We start from the raw sequence: 18,466 nt of genomic DNA on the forward strand, positions 1-18,466 counted from the left end.
TGAAGTCTGAATTGAAAATCCAATGATGGCTGACATAAGTTAAAAAAATCTGATGACCTAAATCAATGTAGAAAATACACTGTTTCTTCTCCATTGCCTGTCCTTGGTTCAAAGACTAATCTATATCAGTCAAAAATGACAGTCTTGGTTATTTAGGATGAAAACCACCTAATAAGGGGACTCCATTTCTTCCTTTTACCCTAAAACAGTACAGGGAGTTCCTTGAAATGTTTAAAAGTTAAATGTCCAAATGTTGAAAAAAAGGCTTATTTCTTAGCCTTCCCACTCTCAGATCACTCTTCTACTCTTCCAAAGGCTCCATGGCAGTCTCCAAACTTTAAATCTTCAGCCTCTGAAGGCACAGACTGCTGAAACAAGGATGGGCTCAAATGACCAAGAATAGGAGCTCTCTATTTTGCCTGCTCCTGGAAAACAAACTAAATAGAGTCGCAATGATCCACTCATAACATAGGTGTGTCACCAACTACCCAAATCCATTACTGATTTGACAGCCAGTCCTCCTGCCCAACCCTCCATGCACATGGGAAGCACACCAGCTAATTGGGAAAAGAAGTAGAGGTGAGAAGACACCTGCCTTGGAACACAGATCTATGCAGTTCAGCATCTCCAGTCCCCTAGGACTCAAGGGGACCTAAGCCCCACTCTGAAAGTCATAATTCAGGTAGATGATACCAGTCCTGTTTGCAATAAAAAGAATCTTTCCAGTGGCTCAAATGATTTTAATATCTTTCTACAGAAACCTTGACTTTTGCTAGTTCCTCCAATTAAAGAAACAAAAGACCAGCAACTTCTTCTGGACTCCCTTGAACACTTTATTTTATTTTATTTTTTAAATACACTTTGTTAGTATTATAGATATCTCCCTTCCCCCCCCCCCCCCCGCCTTTACCCTACTCCTCCCAACCTTTACCTTCCCCCAGGTTTTCACTATCTTATTGCCTGTGTCCATGGGTTACGCATACTAGTATAAGTATGTAAGTTCTTTGAATCCTTTATTTTAATCTCCCTTTCTAGAGAACTCCTAACATCCTGTGGTCTTCCTTGCTGTAACCTATCTTTAACTTGTCATAAACCCCAATATTCTGATCTCTTTTCCCTTATCTGATCTCTCATCTCTTTTTTAAAATCCAGAAACTTGCTGTTCCTCTTGAAACTTGGATTTACCTGTTAATTTCATTCTTATCTTCCTCCACTGCATTCACTAAACCCACGCCCTACTTTTCTATGATTAAAACACTCACCTACAAGATGATAAAAAAGAGTTCTAAACTTAGAAACCTGAATTTACATCTCATGTCCACCACTTACCATATCCAAATAAGTCATTTTAATCTCTTTGAGTTTCAAATTCTCCATGCAAGCAACCAGTTGGCCAGGATGTTAAAAACAGGTTGAAGTACTAAAGGGTGTTTGATTAATTAATCGCTAAGATTCCTTAAACTCTTAAAATTCTATATGCTTTTGATTCTGCCTATAGAAAAATGGAGAACACATAGCTGACAGAAGTGGAGAAAATAACACGAGAAAAACACCAAGAACAGCAGAGAAGAAAATTTAAAAAGTCATGGAAGAAAAAAAAAGGACTCTAGGAAAAAACTTCATACAACTAAGCAAAGTCAGTAGCCTGAAGGGAAAACCAGACTAGGAAGTCAATGAGGAGAGAAATCAATTAGAAATACCCTCTTAATAGATGCTGAATACAATTGACATAATATGGTCCATACATAGACATTCTTCACTTACAGAAAAATAATTCATTTCAAGAAGAACAGATACCATTATACTTAAAAACACTTGCCTGATTAGGGCTTCTGTAAGTAAAACATTTGGTTCTGGCCATAGCTAACTGAGATGTGCCATAAAATCTTTGATGGGTAAAACAAGGTACTATTTAACACTGCAATTGTCAAGTATAGTAAGACAAATGCTTGGACTAACTGGGCTTCTTAGGAAAACTCTAAATCAGAGTTAATAAACAATTAGATTTTACTTTCTGAATTGATCTGATTAGCATCTGTATTTCGATGCCAGTGCTACAGAGGAACTTATTAGTGTTTGTTGAGGGACAATAGAATAATTTGGGAGCCAAGCAGGTTGATAGTCAAATCATGGGTCAGCCATTTGCTAACTATGGAATTATGGGTCAATTAATCAACCTCCCTGAACTACAGTTGCCTCATTAATAAAAAGTAGGCTACAACAGCACAGCTACTTTGCAAAGCTATTGTGATGACTATATAACACGTGTTAATTACATAATATAGTGTCCAGCCCAGGTCAGAACACTTCAGAACTGTTAGTTGCTTTTCACTGCATTCCCTTAGTTAATACATAACTTTTAAAAATCCACAAAATCCTACCTCCTTAAAGAGTCTTCTTCAGAGCTCTCATCCGCTATTAAAGAAAAAAAAAATACATTTAAAGACAACAGAAAAATACTCCCCTTTATATATCAAATGCAAGGGAAAAAAAGAAAAGAAAAGAATGGGATCTATCATAATTTGACACCTACAAGTAAACTGCTATTTACAATTATCATAATCCTAACCAAACCCCATCAGATTGACAGAAAATGGTATCATTAGCAGAATCAATATCATAAACTAACAATGTCAAACTTAAATAGCATGATTTTTCTCAACTCCTTCCATTAAGAGCAGTTAGAAGAGAATGTACTTATTTTGCTGTAACACAATACAACTTTTTCAGCTCTTCGGTGAAGACTAGCCAGTTCAGGATGAAACATTATCACAAAAAAGCTTGGTTGCTAGGCACTATACTTTACAGCACAGCAAAACATAGGAAACAGACTCTTTCTGGGCCTATTTCCAATTGCAAGACATGTAAGAAAGACAGTGATTCCAGTTGTATAAAGTGTAACCCCTGGAGATCATCTCCTTCCATTGCTAGAGTCTACCTAGACCAGTGGTCAGCAAACTCATTAGTCAACAGAGCCAAATATCAACAGGACAACGATTGAAATTTCTTTTGAGAGCCAAAATTTTTAAACGTAAACTTCTTCTAATGCCACTTCTTCAAAATAGACTCGCCCAGGCTATGGTATTTTGTGGAAGAGCCACACTCTAGGGGCCAAAGGGCCGCATGTGGCTCGCGAGCCGCAGTTTGCCGACCACGGCCCTAGACCCACCTCGCAGAGCAGGGTGGTCCAGACAGTGCTCTGCAGTAGTGCGTGAGGTCATTTTTCTCAAACCTCCCCATTCTATGGCAAATGCCTGTAGAAATCATGCTTTTGAGCTTATATGGCAGATGTCAGCAGAGCCTATGCTGATGAACAATAACAACAACAAACCCCGAAGATCAAAGAACATCTTGGATAACTATGTTCAATTACCTTGAAATTTAAAATTTTTAAACATTCAAAAAGATATCCTCTGTATGATTCCAACTATATAACATTCAGAAAAAGGCAAAATTAAGAGGACAGTAAAAAGATCAGTGGTTTCCAGGGTTTAAGGAGAAGGGAAGGATGAATAAGCACAGCACAGAGGATTTTTAGGGCAGTGAGATGATCCTGTAATGGGAGATATGTGTCATCACACATGTGTCAAAACCCATACAATGTACACCACCAAGAGTGAACCCTAATGTAAACTATGGACTTTGAGTGATAATGATGAGTAACTATTTAGGCTGATGTGTGATACATGATGACAGTCAGAAAGTTAATTCACAGAATACCTGTCCTTAAATTAGTTTTTCTTGGTACTTGTTTTAGAGATTCTTGTAGATCTATATCCATTTGAATAAAGGCATGAAAGGGATAAATGAAACAATGATGTCAGAAAATAATGTGAAACAAGCAATAATCCTATTTTAATCAGTATAAAGAATTCTAATGATTGACAACATATTCTATGGTATGAAACTTTCTATAAAGAAAATAAAAACATCACACTGCCAATTTTCTCCAACTAAGCAGGGTTTAATTTCTTTTTATAATAGTGGTGAATCAATCAAATAACTGGGATAACCACAGAAAAACAATAATTACCATATCTTACCTAATAATAGACAAACATGCTAATTGACCATACCTTTGTGATGCCCACAGCCAATCAGGAGTGAGTAACCAACAAAGATGGCGGTTAATTTGCATACGTGGCCGCCAAGCGGCCAGGGGTGGGGCGGGCCTCTGAGCAGCGTAGGAAGGTGGAAAGGCAGGTCCGGACCAGAGCGAAAGCGGTGCCGGCAGCCAGGGAAAGGAAGGCCCATTCTGGCACGAATCTTCGTGCATCGGGCTTCTAGTATAGTACAATGGTATAGTAGTAATTATAGAGTCCTTTATTTGTTCCTAATTTTTTCTTATTTTCTTGTTAAACTAAAAACATAGCTCAGCTATTAAAGGCAGCTATTGATAATGGACAAGTTGAAAAGCCAAAGAAATTGCATCCAAAATATAGGATGAGTTATCCATGGATATTCCATCAAACTAAACATGTATGGAAAAAAAGCTGATCTTTCCTGTTGACCTGTTGCTCTTCCCTGTTCATGTGATAAAGTCCTGTTCTTCATGTCCAATTTAAATGCCAGTGCACAACCTGGAAACCTATGAATCATATCAATTTCTCTCTCCCCATTAACTTTTTACATTCAATCATCACTAAGTCATATTAACTGTACCTATTTTCTGTCTCTGCTTTTATTTTACCATTCCTTTGCCCTAGTCAAACATGGGCTCTTAACAGATGAGGAGGCGGGCGAGGGGGACAAAACACTACCAATTATTGTTGCTATTTCTTAAATAAATAAGATTTTTTAAGCAAAACAAATAAAAAACATATAGGCCTAGAAAAAGACCACATTTTTTATTAAATAAATTGAGCTTCCTGAGTTTTTAATTTCAACTTCATAATGGACTGATTCTAGTCCAAGGAAAATTCTACCCACTTTTTAAAAACTTAACTCCCCATTATACACTTGAAGTGTCTGGCACATATTATGCAATAATAATAATTATGAGCTCCTACTGGGTGCTGGCACCTAGTAAGCACTGAATAAAGTATAGCAAATAATAAAAATTGCAATAATAACAACAACCTCTTAGAGCGTAGGGACAGTATTTTTTAAATGTTTGAATTCTGCAACATCAGAATAATACTTAGTGCCTAAAAGACAATTGAGAATTAAATAGCAAACCAGTAAGCAAACAAATTAATAAATAAATTTTGAAATTTTTTTTGAAAATTCTGTTTTAAGAAAACCACAGAAATAAACCAGGGACAGGTCTATGATATGACGAGCATCTTAAAGGCCAAAACTCTATTTCATCTTTGTTTCCTATAACTTGCAAATCCAACCTACACAAGTTCTTTGATTAAGGTCTACTAAGTCCAAGTTGTCCTCATACAGTTCAGATTGCACAATGAACTGGGTGCCACATATGAGTAGCACAGTAGCATTTTTGTTATAATGAAATATTTTTATACTTTTATTGTAATTTGTTGAGTCCTGAGTTGGGCTATTTGAATATCTATTATGATTATTTTTTGACCAATGGCAACAGAGCACCTGTTCTAAAGAAATTACAGTGTCATGGCAATTATCCAACAAACAGAAGGAAACTTCTTGTAATGAAGACAACATATCTCATTCTGTTTTGCCTTCTGAAGAATGAAACTGATAATAGTGAGACCTTGTTGGTATAAGGATATGTAAAATAACTTATGCTTCTCAACAAGGCATTGCCTTTCTGACTTCTGTACTATGTTGGTAAATATCTTTAAAAAACCAATTTCATTGGGATTGCAGCACACTGGACAAATATAGTTCTTATTGTTTGCCATTTGTTTGTGGTACCAGGAAAGTATTAAGCTCCTACTTTTAGTAACTTTTTTTATTGAAACAAAGCACTATGTAATAACAAGTATTCATTTACTAAATGTAATCCATTTGCTGTAAAAAATAAACAAAAGATCACCCTGGCCAGTTTTGCTTGGTGATTAGAGCGTCGGCCCACAGAAGGGTCGTGGGCTCGATTCCCAGTCAAGGGTGCATACCCTGGTTGCAGGTTCAATCCCAGGCCCTATTTGGGGCACATGTAGGAGGCAACCAGTCTATGTGTCTCTCTCACATAGATCTCTCTCGATCTCTCTCTCCCCCTCTCCTCTGTCCTTTCCACTCTCTAAAGATTAATGGAAAAAATATCCTCGTTGAGGATTAAAAAAAAAATAAGTAAACAAAAGATTCATTTTTATAACAAGTCCAATTTGTTATAATGTGATTAGAGAGAAAACATACAACATCCTAACTTTAAAATCTCTTCTTTTGTACATAAAGATATCATATGGGATTTTAGGGGTAATAATTATATAAATGAATTTCTTTTCAGACAATATTGCCCCAGATTTTTTTAATTACCTACAATTACTTTTTAAATAATTCTGAATATTGAACTATTTTAAAGAAATTAAGAAAAAAAACTATACATGCAATTTACACATTTTTTTTTCACTGCTCTTTCATTATCAAAATTTCCTTACTCTTACTTTATCTATGGTGGGACCACCAAGAATAATTCACTATTAGAAGTCTTACCAAAACTTTTGCTACTTTCAGAAGACTTTTTAGCTCTCCTTTCTTCTTTATATTCAGACATTACTTGTTGATTGCTGTGTATAAAAAAAGGATGACAAATAATATTACTATCTTAATACTAATATAAAAAATATTTTCCAAATATAATATATTCTTGGGATATTTCAAATAATATCAAAGTTAATATTAAAACTTTAATTATACCATACACTTCAAAGTTGTTAAGTTCTATAAACTTTTTATTAAGCATGTAATTTTTAAAAGGTAACATGAAACAGTCATGATTTGAGGGCAGTATACATAGTTCAGTTAATTAGAGTTAGCTTGACATAATGGCAAGTGTCTTGAACTCAGACATCCTAGTTCTACAATGAATAGCTATTTATTCTCAAGCAAGTCACTTTTCTTTGGCTCAAAGTCCTCTAAAAAATAAAAATCTTACTTTACAAGGTTGTTAGGATGATTAAATGATAACATAGCAAAAAGTGATGCTCGGAGAAACAGTAAGGCAAAGGAAAAATCTGTTCATGAACTTTATTTGTTGAAACTATTTTGGAATCCCAAATAAATCCCAATATTGGTTTTTCATAGTTTGTAACATTCAAATGTTACAGTTTTCAGAAATTATTAACTTTGGTTATTAGCTATTCTTTCTTTGTGGTTTATAATTCAGGGTATCTCAGCTATTCTATAACTTGCAACTAAGTTTATTTATAAATATACTAGAGGCCCAGTGCACAAAATTCATGCACAGGGGGGAGGGGGAGGGGGAGAGAGGAGGAGGAGAAAGGGTCCCCTCAGCCCAGCCTGCACCCTCTTCAATCCAGGACCCCTCGGGGGATGTACAACTGCCGGTCTAGGCCCAATCCTAGCAGTCAGACATCCCTCTCACAATCCTGGACCACTGGCTCCTAACCACTCACCTGCCTGCCTGCCTGTTCGCCCCTCACTGGCCTTCCTGCAGACCTGGTCACCCCTAACTGCCCCCCTGCCAGCCTGATCACCCCTAACTGCCTCTGCCTGCCAGCCTGATCTCCCCCAACTGCCCCCCCCCCCACCGGCCTGGTTGCCCCCAACTGCCCCCCTTGCCTGCCTGGTCACCCCACACAGCCTGTTGCTCGGTCATTTGGTCACCCCTCACTAACCCCCCTGCCGGGCTGGTCGCCCCACGCAGCCTGCTGCTCGGTTGTTTGGTTGCCCCTCACTAACCCCCCTGCCAGCCTGGTCGTCCCACGCAGCCTGCTGCTCGGTTGTTTGGTCGCCCCTCACTAACCCCCCTGCCGGCCTGGTCGCCCCACGCAGCCTGCTGCTCGGTTGTTTGGTCGCCCCTCACTAACCCCCCTGCCGGGCTGGTTGCCCCACGCAGCCTGTTTGGTCGTCCGTTCGGTTGCGATGGTTGCTTAGGCTTTTATATAGATAGATTACCTCATGAAGTCCAATAACAAAATGTTACCCTATCTTTGTAACAAACGCAGAAAACCAATAGAAGTCAGGACTTGGCCTGGACTACTACTATCCCTCTCTACCTACTCCAACTGTGAACCTGCAGATCTTTATGAGAATGATGCTTAACCTCCCTGTCCACCCCCAATTGGCTTGTATGATATAATCCTACGCATGGATACTGATGAGTCATGGATGGGACCTTAGCAATTCTAAGGATCAATAACTTTTGATTCACAGCTTTCTGTTGACTGGCTTCCATGTGAGGCATAATTTAAAATATTTTGAAACCTGAGGTAAATTCGATTTACTTGGGAAAGTTTCATTGTTATGGCAAAGAGATCGCCTGAGGGACCAACCTCAATTATGGAATCTCAGGCAAGTTGGTGCCTACTACTCTGGGAAAGGCGATATGGGATCTTCCACTATCTAAACAACAATGCTACAGGATATAAAGTACCTTAGGGTACAGATCTGGTAACAAAGGAGAAAGGAAAGTCTGGTCTTTTCCTGCTGGATTATTTGAACCTCTCTGACAACTTACAATGGCTCCTAGCAAAAACACAAACAGGAAACTCAAAGGGTGACTTGTCCACAAAGGTCTGGGCTAAGAAGTGAGCTCCACATAGGCTTTCCAGTGTGAGCGGGGGGGGGGAAGGCTGTGGGTGGCTAAAGCTAGGAGGCCCAGATTTCAGAACACGGTACTGGTAATTGGAATAGTGACTGAGCATACAAGCATCTGTAGATAAACTAATAAAAAGCTGTAATTTTCAAGTAAAAGTGTGAATCAACATGAAAGCTCAGGAATCTGGATCAGCAATGGCCACCTGGGAGCAAAGGTCAATCATGACTACAGAAGCAGTTTCAATAGCAACTCTGTAGCAATAGAATCAATGGAAACAACAGAAAGACTAGACTCTCCTTTTTTACCTCTCCATCTGACTTGAGAAAGAAGGTTGTCCCCCTTGGACTTAGGTAATTCTTTAGGTTCTTGAAAAATTCAAGGGGGAGAATATAGGAGATAGCCCCCAGAAAATACAGTTTTTTCTGCTAAAGTGAACACTTTAAAACATCAAATAACTAGTTAGAAAAATCAGTTATTTGTACTCCAAGCATAAGAGTTCTACATGGAATGAAATAAATAATGTTAGGATGCCTAAAGATAAAGGTCTTAAAAGTTCTGAGATAAAGAATCTGGCCCATTGCTACTTCTAACTAGTTGAGCCTTTTTGCTAGGTTTCTGGCTGATGACATAGACTAACCCACTTCCATTCCCAAACTGCCTGAACCAAACTATGAAATCTCACCTGTTACGTAAAAAGTAGCAGTGAAATTATTTTAAACCTCAGTTTAGTGATTACTAGCATTTTAATGTAAGCACTTACAAATTAAAACTACAACAAAAGCATACTCTTCTGCAGTCTACCCAAGTCATCTTGAGAAAAGACATCAGTACCTTGCTGAAAAAGAAGCCTGACTACATTTTCAGATTCATCATTTATAGCAAGCATGAGTGTTGTATATATAACACAGAGATCACTTTACCCTCAGGAACTTCAATTATGTTATTTAAACAGCTAATTTGATATACTTACCATATACCCTGCCGTCTATCTAGAATTGACCGTTTATGTGCTGAAGTGTTCACCTTTGTAAATTACCTCGAAGGCTAAAATAAAGGGACAAAAAGGAAGCCTCCTGTCCTACTTGGGTATTGCATAGTAGAAGTTGCTAATTTAAAATCCTCAAACTGATAAGGAACTATGCTGAGGTCACTAATCTGAAGTAGGTGAAGATTTAAATGTAGAATTTCCTGTTTCATTCTTAGTCTGATATTATATTTCAAAGTGAGCTAGAAGTCAGAATAATAAAGCTATTTGGCAGGCTTAAAACAGTAATCTACACTAATAAAAGAGAAACATGCTAATTGACCGTACCTTCGCAATGCCCACCAGCCAATCAGGAGTGAGTATGCAAATTAACCCAACAAAGCTGGTGGGTTAATTTGCATATGCAGGCGCTCTGAGCGGTCAGGGGTGGGCGTTCCGCACCACCCCAGCCGTTCCAGTCCTCTGGGCAGTGTGGGAAGGCGGAAAGGCGGCTCCGGCCAGAGCGAAGCTGGTGCCAGCAGCCAAGGGAAGGAAGGCCCATTCTTGCACCAATCTTCGTGCATCAGGCCTCTAGTGTTAATAATAATTATAACAATAATAGCCATACTTAAGAGTTAATGATGCTGATAAGCAGCTACTAGCCACTAAATTAAATGCAAGATAACCTTATACACGATCACCCTAGAAGGATATAGTATTATTCTCCATTTTATATGAGGGAACATATTTGATAATAAGTAATTAAATACCAATTAAAAATAAAAACATCAAAATATACTGGAAGTTAAAAAGGATAAAAACTGATGAGCCCACAGTGTCTGGTAGCAGTAATTCATAGTCATTAGGGATAACCTAATAACATCAGTATTCATCAAAGAAAGAAATCTAAAGCAGAGTCATCCAAATGACAAAATCAACTCTTAATTATGCTTAATATACATTTTTTAAGGAAAACTACATACCAAGTTAAAAAAAAAAAAAACTACAAGAGAGACTAAGTCCACTATCTATATATATAAAAGCCTAATATGCAGTGTTCCCTCGGGAGTTCGACCGACCGGAAGTTCGATCGCTCAATATGACATGCACTGACCACCAGGGGGTGGCGCGGAACGAAGGAAGGCTCTGGCCAGCAGCCGGCAGCCAGGGAATGAAGGCCCCGGCCAGCTGCCGGCAGCCACTAGATATCCTACCCGTGCACAAATTTCATGCACTGGGCCTCTAGTTCTATCATGAAGTAAACTAACAGAGTCCATATAATATCTATAATAATAAAAGCGTAATATGCTAATTAAACCGAACATCCTTCAGGATGAAGCTGGGGCTACAAAGGAAGCCCGGTGTCGGCAGCTGGGAAAAAGAAGGCCTACTCTTGCATGAATTTCATGCATTGGGCCTCTAGTAAAATTAGTAAGAAACTCCTCTATTTAATATAAGAATATATGACCCAAAAAATCATATTACAAATGACATCAGTCAGTATTATAAATGAATATGAATCCTGCAGTACATTGTTTTTCCAGTTTCCCAGTAGTCAGAATAATTGCTTTTCTACCTAACTGATGTGTTGATATTTCTCACTATATAAAGATAAGTTAATCTTCTTCTTATTAACTTAATTTCTGACTTCAGTGATTATGACCACTCTAGAGCAGCATTAAGGTTTATAAAAAATGAACTGTACCTTTCCATCTGATCGACTGTGTGTATTCTTGCACCTCTATTTACTAAAAATTCCACCATATGATCTTTATTTTCACTTTGAGCAAGAGAAAGTGGTGTGAGGTCATCCTGTAAAGCAGCAAAAACATTTATAATTTATAAAATTACATATATCCAAACTGAATTTTAAAACTTATAAAAGATCCTCTGGACTTAAACATCCTATATAATAAAAGCCTAATATGCAAATTGTCCTCTCGGGCAGTCATTCAACCAGGAGTTCAACCACTCGCTATGACATGCGCTAACCACCAGGGGGCGGCATGGAACATGGTGGGCATCAGCAATGTGCTACAACCTCTCGCCAGCTACCTGGGGGTGGGGGTGACGGGAATGGAGGTGCGGTGAGGATGCAGGGTGTCTGCCAAGCTCGCTCTCACTCTCCCCGCTACCCTCTCCCAGGATGCCAGGGCTCATGCACCAGGGGAAGCTCCTGTGCTCAGGTGCTGGGCACCCGCGAGGAGCCCACCCCACACCCTCATGGCCTCTTCTGGGTGAGTTGGACCGCAGCCGCCTGGACCACAGGGGCCAGTCGGGTTCCCCGTGGGTTCACACAGGAGTCGGTCTGTGAGGACGGATGGGAGAGTGTGCACTGCCCGCACGGCTTCCATGCAGCACCGCTGGGCAGCCCAGAGGCCCACGCTGCACCCTGGCCCACGGTGTCCAGCCGTGCTCACCGCATTCCGCAAGGGGCCTCAGGCGCTGTGACTCAGGCGTAGGAGGTACATGGGGGCCCGGGGGCCCAGGTGCTGCCCAGGGCCCAGAGGTCAGCTGGGACCTGCCCTTCCACACCAGACGCTCGTGCTTCGATCGCCAGCCAGGTCTAGGGACTGCACTCGTGCACGAATTTCGTGCACTGGGCCTCTAGTATAATATAGAAAGTAAATAAAAAGTAGCCCCTTCCTTCTCACCCCTGTGCTGTCACTGGCTGTTCCTTCCCTTTAAAATGCCCTCCACTCCCTCCTTCAAAAGATTAGCTGCAACACCATTCTCTAAAACTCACCTCAAACATTTACAGTACTGGTTCCAAGAATCTTTGTTCCTGTCACAGTATCTATCGTGCTATAGTGTCGTTATTTTATTGCTCTTCATCTAAACCAAAAGCTTCTTGGGCCTATTTTTTTATCTCTGTGTCTCCAAACTATAAAACATAGTAGTAAATGCTTTAAATATTTTTACTGAATAAATAACCTAAATGATTAGCTCTAGAGTAGTGTTTCTTAAATTATATTTCAAAGAATATGTAGTTTACCAGAAGTTCAGTACTTTACCCCAATAGAAAAAGGATCCAGAAAGATCATCTGAGTTTAAGAAATATTACAAAACTTACACTGTATGCCTAGTACTAAAAATGTTTAACTTCGCTTAATCCTGATTTGACAATAGTTTTCTGTCGCAAACATTAACATTTGAAAAATTACAGGGTTTCAGGTATACAGTTTTGAGAACTTTTCAACAAAGGTGAAGGTTTTCTCCAGGTTACACACAGCTGATGCTCTTCTACCAATGCTATCAAGAACCCAGATGTCAACATCAGTCACTCCTGCTCCAAAAGGGTCTCTAAAAAAATTGACTAAATTAATAGGCTTCAAATGAACTCTGATTGCTTATTACTAAGTGGTCCATGGTTTTCTTCTTTTATGACATGATAGCTTTTTATTTTAACTGTTAGAAAGCTCAATACGAAACTATATACTCAATTATGTTGATAGTCTTGGGATGTTGCAGTGAATCTTTTGAAGAAGGGAGTGCAGGGCATTTTAAAGGGAAGGAGCAGCCGAAACCGGTTTGGCTCAGTGGATAGAGCATCGGCCTGCAGCTCAAGGGTCCCAGGTTCGATTCTGGTCAAGGTCATGTACCTTGGTTGCGGGCACATCCCCAGTAGGGGGTGTGCAAGAGGCAGCTGATCAATGTTTCTCTCTCATCGATGTTTCTAACTCTCTATCCCTTGCTCTTCCTCTCTGTAAAAAATCAATAAAATATATTTAAAAAATAAAAAAAAAATAAAGGGAAGGAGCAGCCAGTGACAGCACAGGGGTAAGAAGGAAGGGGCTCTGTTTTCTATGCTCAGTAGTTCACTCCTAATCCGCTTAATCGAATGCTTTGTTTCTCCCCCCCCCCCCCCCATGTTTTTATTGATTTCAGAAAGAGGAAGGAAGAGGGAGAGAGAGAAACATCTATGTGAAAGCAGAACAACAATCTGCTGCTTCCTGCATGCCCCTACCAGGGATTAAGCCACAACCCGGGCATGTGCCCTGACTGAGAATCGAACTGGCAACCTTTCAGCGCATGAAAGGATGACCAACCAACTGAGCCATACCGGCCAGAGTAGAATATATACTTTTTAAAAAAATTGTTTTTATTCTGATTTCATTTTAATTTTACTTAAAAGTATTTTATATTTGAGACAAAATATAAATCAGAAGCAAAAATATAATGGCTTATCAATAAAAGGTTTAACACTGATCTATATAAATTATTTTTAGCACAATGAAAGCTACTAAATCACTTGCATTTCTGAGGAACAATGCTGAGGAGAAAGATATAATATTGTCTGGAATATGTATCCCCCTATACAACTCTAACCATGATTAACCTCATGAGACTTATAGACATTCCAATGAGAATATGATTATTTACAGGACATATAAAGGAAAAGAGTTTTTTAAAATAATAACCTATAAATTCTAACTTGAAAAATTCCATTCCATTCTTGGAGATTAATATAAAACATGTATTATAAATTAATGTAGATGATCTTGAATATCTTGAAGTTTTTAATAAAATATACTATAAAATAGGAATTGTAAACTCAAGTGCTTATGGAGGCAAAGTAGGTGAGCCAAGTAAGTGAGGAATCTAGGTGAGGACAGCAGCAAACTAGAGAACACATGTTTCAAATGCAAGGGGCAGCTCTGCACAGCATTCCAAACAGCAGTGGGGGCTTATGGGATGCCAGATTTTATTCCTTAGAGAAGCTTGAAATTCAGATTTCTACATGAGTCTTCTAAAATTTTAATGTTGAGTCAACTTATGAAGGCAAACTAAACATATCCAGGGCCCTTATTTAGTCAGGAGCCCACTTGTGTTTTTATATTTGCTATGTTTTTAAATGGTCATGCATGAAGCAAATATTTGTATGTAAAACCTTTCCTTTCATTTGTATCATGTTTTATCAATATTTTTGACCCCAACATGTAATAAAAATCATTATTTAGACTGATAATACTCATTATAAAAAAAATCTTGCTAATACATATTAAACTACAATCGATTTACGTATATTTATTTCTCCCAGATTGTTGATGTGGGACAAATAAATAATTAGTTCATAGAACTGCTGGAACTAAATTATTAAAGCAATTCTCATCTTTATTGTTACTAATTTCATGGTTTTTGATGTATATCTTTTTAATAATTTATTGATTTTTAGAGAAAGAGAAAAGGAGAGGAGAGAAATATCAAAGTGAGAGCACAACATTCACCGGTTGCCTCCTACACACCCCCTACAGGGATCAAGTCGGCCACCTAGGCATATGTCCCTATTGGGAATCAACCCAGCAACCTCTTGGTGCATGGGACAATGCACGACCAACTAAGCCACACCAGCTAGGGCAGTTTTTGATGTTTTGATGTTTAAAACTGCCAGCCTGATTATGCCAAGGCTCTGTGAAATTAACAGACACACTGAGACAACCTATCACACAGCTTCAACTAAAAAGAGGGCTCAAGACTTACGCTATTGCAGGAAAATCCTGCTTGTAGTAAACATTTGGTGATCTAAGGACTGAATGAGAAAGGATGAAAAATTCTTAAAGGGTCAGATTCTACTTATTAACAGACTCCCCGTAAGCAAATTTCTAAAGACTCTCAGTGTGCCAGTAAATGATTGATGGCTGGAAGGAAAAAGGTGTTAAGTCATTAGATATCACCAACAATGTTCCCTATAACTTTTCAAGAGAAGAGGTAGAACCAGTTGAAAGTCAGGCCAATATTCCTGGAAAGGAAAGAGTTGAAGGAAGTATCACCTATCAAATTCTAACTCTTCTAGAGATTTCTTAAGTTTGTGAGAACTGTGCATTTATACATTATACTTATCCATTCAGAAGTTCTTAACCAAGAATTGTATCAGAAACTCAAGGAAATATTTCTACATATACATATAGATGCATATTTCTACATATACATTAGATTTACTCGATCTAAATCTTCAGGGAAGAGCAGAGGCTTGTAAACTTAAGTTCCTCAGGTGATTGTGATTCACCAGCACAATTCTAGCTGAGAACTAGTGCAGTACACCATCACTTTGGTCTCATCTCAGCAGCATAATTTCTATTATAGTATAAAATGCTTTGCTATGTTTGAGACTTAAGATAAAGCCTATTTCTGTGGCAAATTTTGCTCTCCAGTGTTGTTTTATATTAATTAGAAAAAACTCAGGTGCAAAAAAATATTTTTAAAAAGAGTTTTGCCTCTGACAAATTGTGTTTTCACAAATATTTGTCATAAGGGCATAAAAGAGAGCTGTAATAACTACTGCTTCTTCAGAAATGTCATTATGTAAAGTGAAATCCTGGACAATTAAGTTATTTCAAAACATTTCAATTCAGGGAATGTTTGAGCTTCCAAATATGTAAAATTGACCCTACCTGTGTCAGCCAAGACCATTCCTGTCAGGGTTGCAGTGGTGATATACACTGAGTGGCCAGATTATTATGATCTCTAATATATATATTAGAGGCCCGGTGCATGAATTCGTTCATGGGTGGGGTCCGGCCAGCCTGGCCAGGGGGAGGGTACATGGGCGGTTGGCTGGCCTGCCTGCTGGTCAAACTCCTGGTCGAGGGGACAATCTGCATATTAGCCTTTTATTATATAGGATATACACTAAGTGGCCAGATTATTATGCGTTCAGAGATCATAATAATCTGGCCACTCAGTGTATAATGTATGTCCAGAAGAAAAAGCAGGTGAACAGCTTTGCCATCACCTGCTCCATATGTACAACTACAACCCCGCTGAGAAGCTATATGAGGCTTACGTGGAAAACCCAAGGTGGTATGTGGCTGGCAGAGTGGCCACAAGCATAAGTGGGTGTCCTTGCTAGATGTTAAGACATGACCTGACCCTCTTTCTGCAATCTTCAAGACCTTGGGGTCCTGGAGAGTTCAGGGCCTGTGGACTGCTGCTTCCCCTTCCCACTTGCACTCCTCCAGATCCCCCTATGGAGTACTAGGTCTCCTCCTCCCACCCATCTCCAAGAGCACCCATTTCCTAAGCCCCTGCCTGCATAAGAGCCAGCCCCCACCATCACTTCATTCCCCTACGCCTTCCGTCCTTTGTGGGTCTGAGCCTATCACCCACTCCCAGGCACTAACAGGAAGTTCTTCCTTCTGGAGTGGAAGGGAGAAAGACCTTTGCTCCTTCCGTGGACACTGCATTTCTCCAACCTTCCTTGCCTGGGCTCTGGAGTAGTTTCCATGGTGACAGGGTCTGACAGTGTATGTATATGAGAAAGAAAATGCTTTTGGCTAAAGTAAAAACATGTATTTCAAATATTTTTAAAATAAAGTTACCTTGTTTCTCGCTTCAATATTTGCCTTGAATGAAAGCAGCTTGTCCACTATAGCTATATTTTGACCAAGGACAGCATGGTGGAGAGCAGTATTGCCATCGATGTCCATTATGTTTGGATCAGCACCATGGTCTAGTAGAATAGTTGCACATTCCTCTTCCTGGCATTGTACGGCCTGTCAGTATTATACCAAAAAGTAGATGATAAATTCTAGCAATTTAAAGTAAACATTCCACAAGTTTCACCAATAACATAGTCAAATGAGATAAATTCATTTTTATCCTAAGTAATTGAATCAAATCCACCTCATGTTGACATAGTTGGCTACTACATACCTTCATCAGAGCGGTCCTGTTTTCATTATCACAGAGGTTCAACAGACATTTTCTGTCTGCTAGGAGAGTTACCACTCCTGGATGTCCATTGGCACAGGCCAAATGGAGAGCAGTCCTGTGAAAGTGAGAGGACTCCTTAGGAACTTAAGAGTGCATTATCTCAAAACATATAATTATTCATGTAATTGTAGACTTTACATGTTATCTCTACACCTTTAAAATATTTAATTTTCTTCTGGAGACAATACAATATTTATTAGTTTTTATTAATGAAGGAGCGGCCTATTTGAACAGAGAGAGGATGACCTGGGAATTCAGCTCAACTTGTGTCTGGTCCTATTTTAACTGTCATGTATTAGCTACCTATCACTTGGCCTTTCTGAACCTCAATTTCCTCATCAACAACCTGGGGATAAAAACAGTAGTGATCTCACCTGGCCGGCATGGCTCAGTGGTTGAGCATCGACCTATGAATCAGGAAGTCATGGTTTGATTCCCAGTCAGGGCATATGCCCTGGTTGTGAGCTTGATCCCCAGTGTGGGGCATGTAGGAGTCAACCAATCAATGATTCTCTCTCATCATTGATGTTTCTATCTCTCTCTCCCTCTTCCTTCATCTCTGAAAGGAATAAAAATATATTTAAAAAAATAGTAGTGATCTCACAGATCACCATTGTTTGCTTAAATAAAAAGCTAAGTAGTGTTTACTATAGTATCTAGAATAAAAAATTTCAATAATTGTTAGATTAAATTATTATAATTTTTACTATTGCTACAACTTTACAAAGACATATCAATTAAGTAAAATCATATCTACTTTACAGATGTGTTTTAAGAATTAAAAGTACACTGTATTTCAATGATTCTAATATGCTAACTTTTTCACATTTTAACATCTCTGACATTGGGATGCAATTTATAATTCAAAATGTCTTACAACTATAATTGGCGGCAACTTTTTTTTAAAAAATTCTTATTGGTATATTGGGCATCATACCATCCATGGTGTCTTATATTAAGTGAAATAATGGTAAATACAACAGACCTTTTGCAGTTCTAGTCAAACGGTTGGGATTTAAACCATCTTTAGTTCTTAAAAGCATTATAGAAAAAGAGGACTAAAATATCAAAACAAGAAAATAATTTTTTTTTAAATAACTTTTACTTTGGTCTTCAAGAAACTTAAAGCCAAAGGAAACTCAGGA

General features: G+C 38.7%; 1 protein-coding gene across 1 annotated transcript in view; it reads right to left on the reverse strand.

Annotated features, from left to right (window-relative positions):
• Positions 1–18,466, reverse strand: part of ANKRD26 (ankyrin repeat domain containing 26) — a 111,164-nt gene that overhangs the window by 86,173 nt on the left and 6,525 nt on the right. Inside the window, exons 2-6 of the mRNA XM_054716586.1 lie at positions 17,262–17,376; positions 16,928–17,101; positions 11,314–11,420; positions 6,577–6,650; positions 2,382–2,415 (exon numbers count right to left, since the gene is read on the reverse strand). Of these exons, the coding sequence (XP_054572561.1) occupies positions 2,382–2,415; positions 6,577–6,650; positions 11,314–11,420; positions 16,928–17,101; positions 17,262–17,376 (504 nt within the window). The remainder of the gene's footprint in view (positions 1–2,381; positions 2,416–6,576; positions 6,651–11,313; positions 11,421–16,927; positions 17,102–17,261; positions 17,377–18,466) is intronic.

The sequence above is a fragment of the Eptesicus fuscus genome, chromosome 5, assembly GCF_027574615.1.
Source record: "Eptesicus fuscus isolate TK198812 chromosome 5, DD_ASM_mEF_20220401, whole genome shotgun sequence".
NCBI classification, from domain to species: Eukaryota; Metazoa; Chordata; class Mammalia; order Chiroptera; family Vespertilionidae; genus Eptesicus; species Eptesicus fuscus.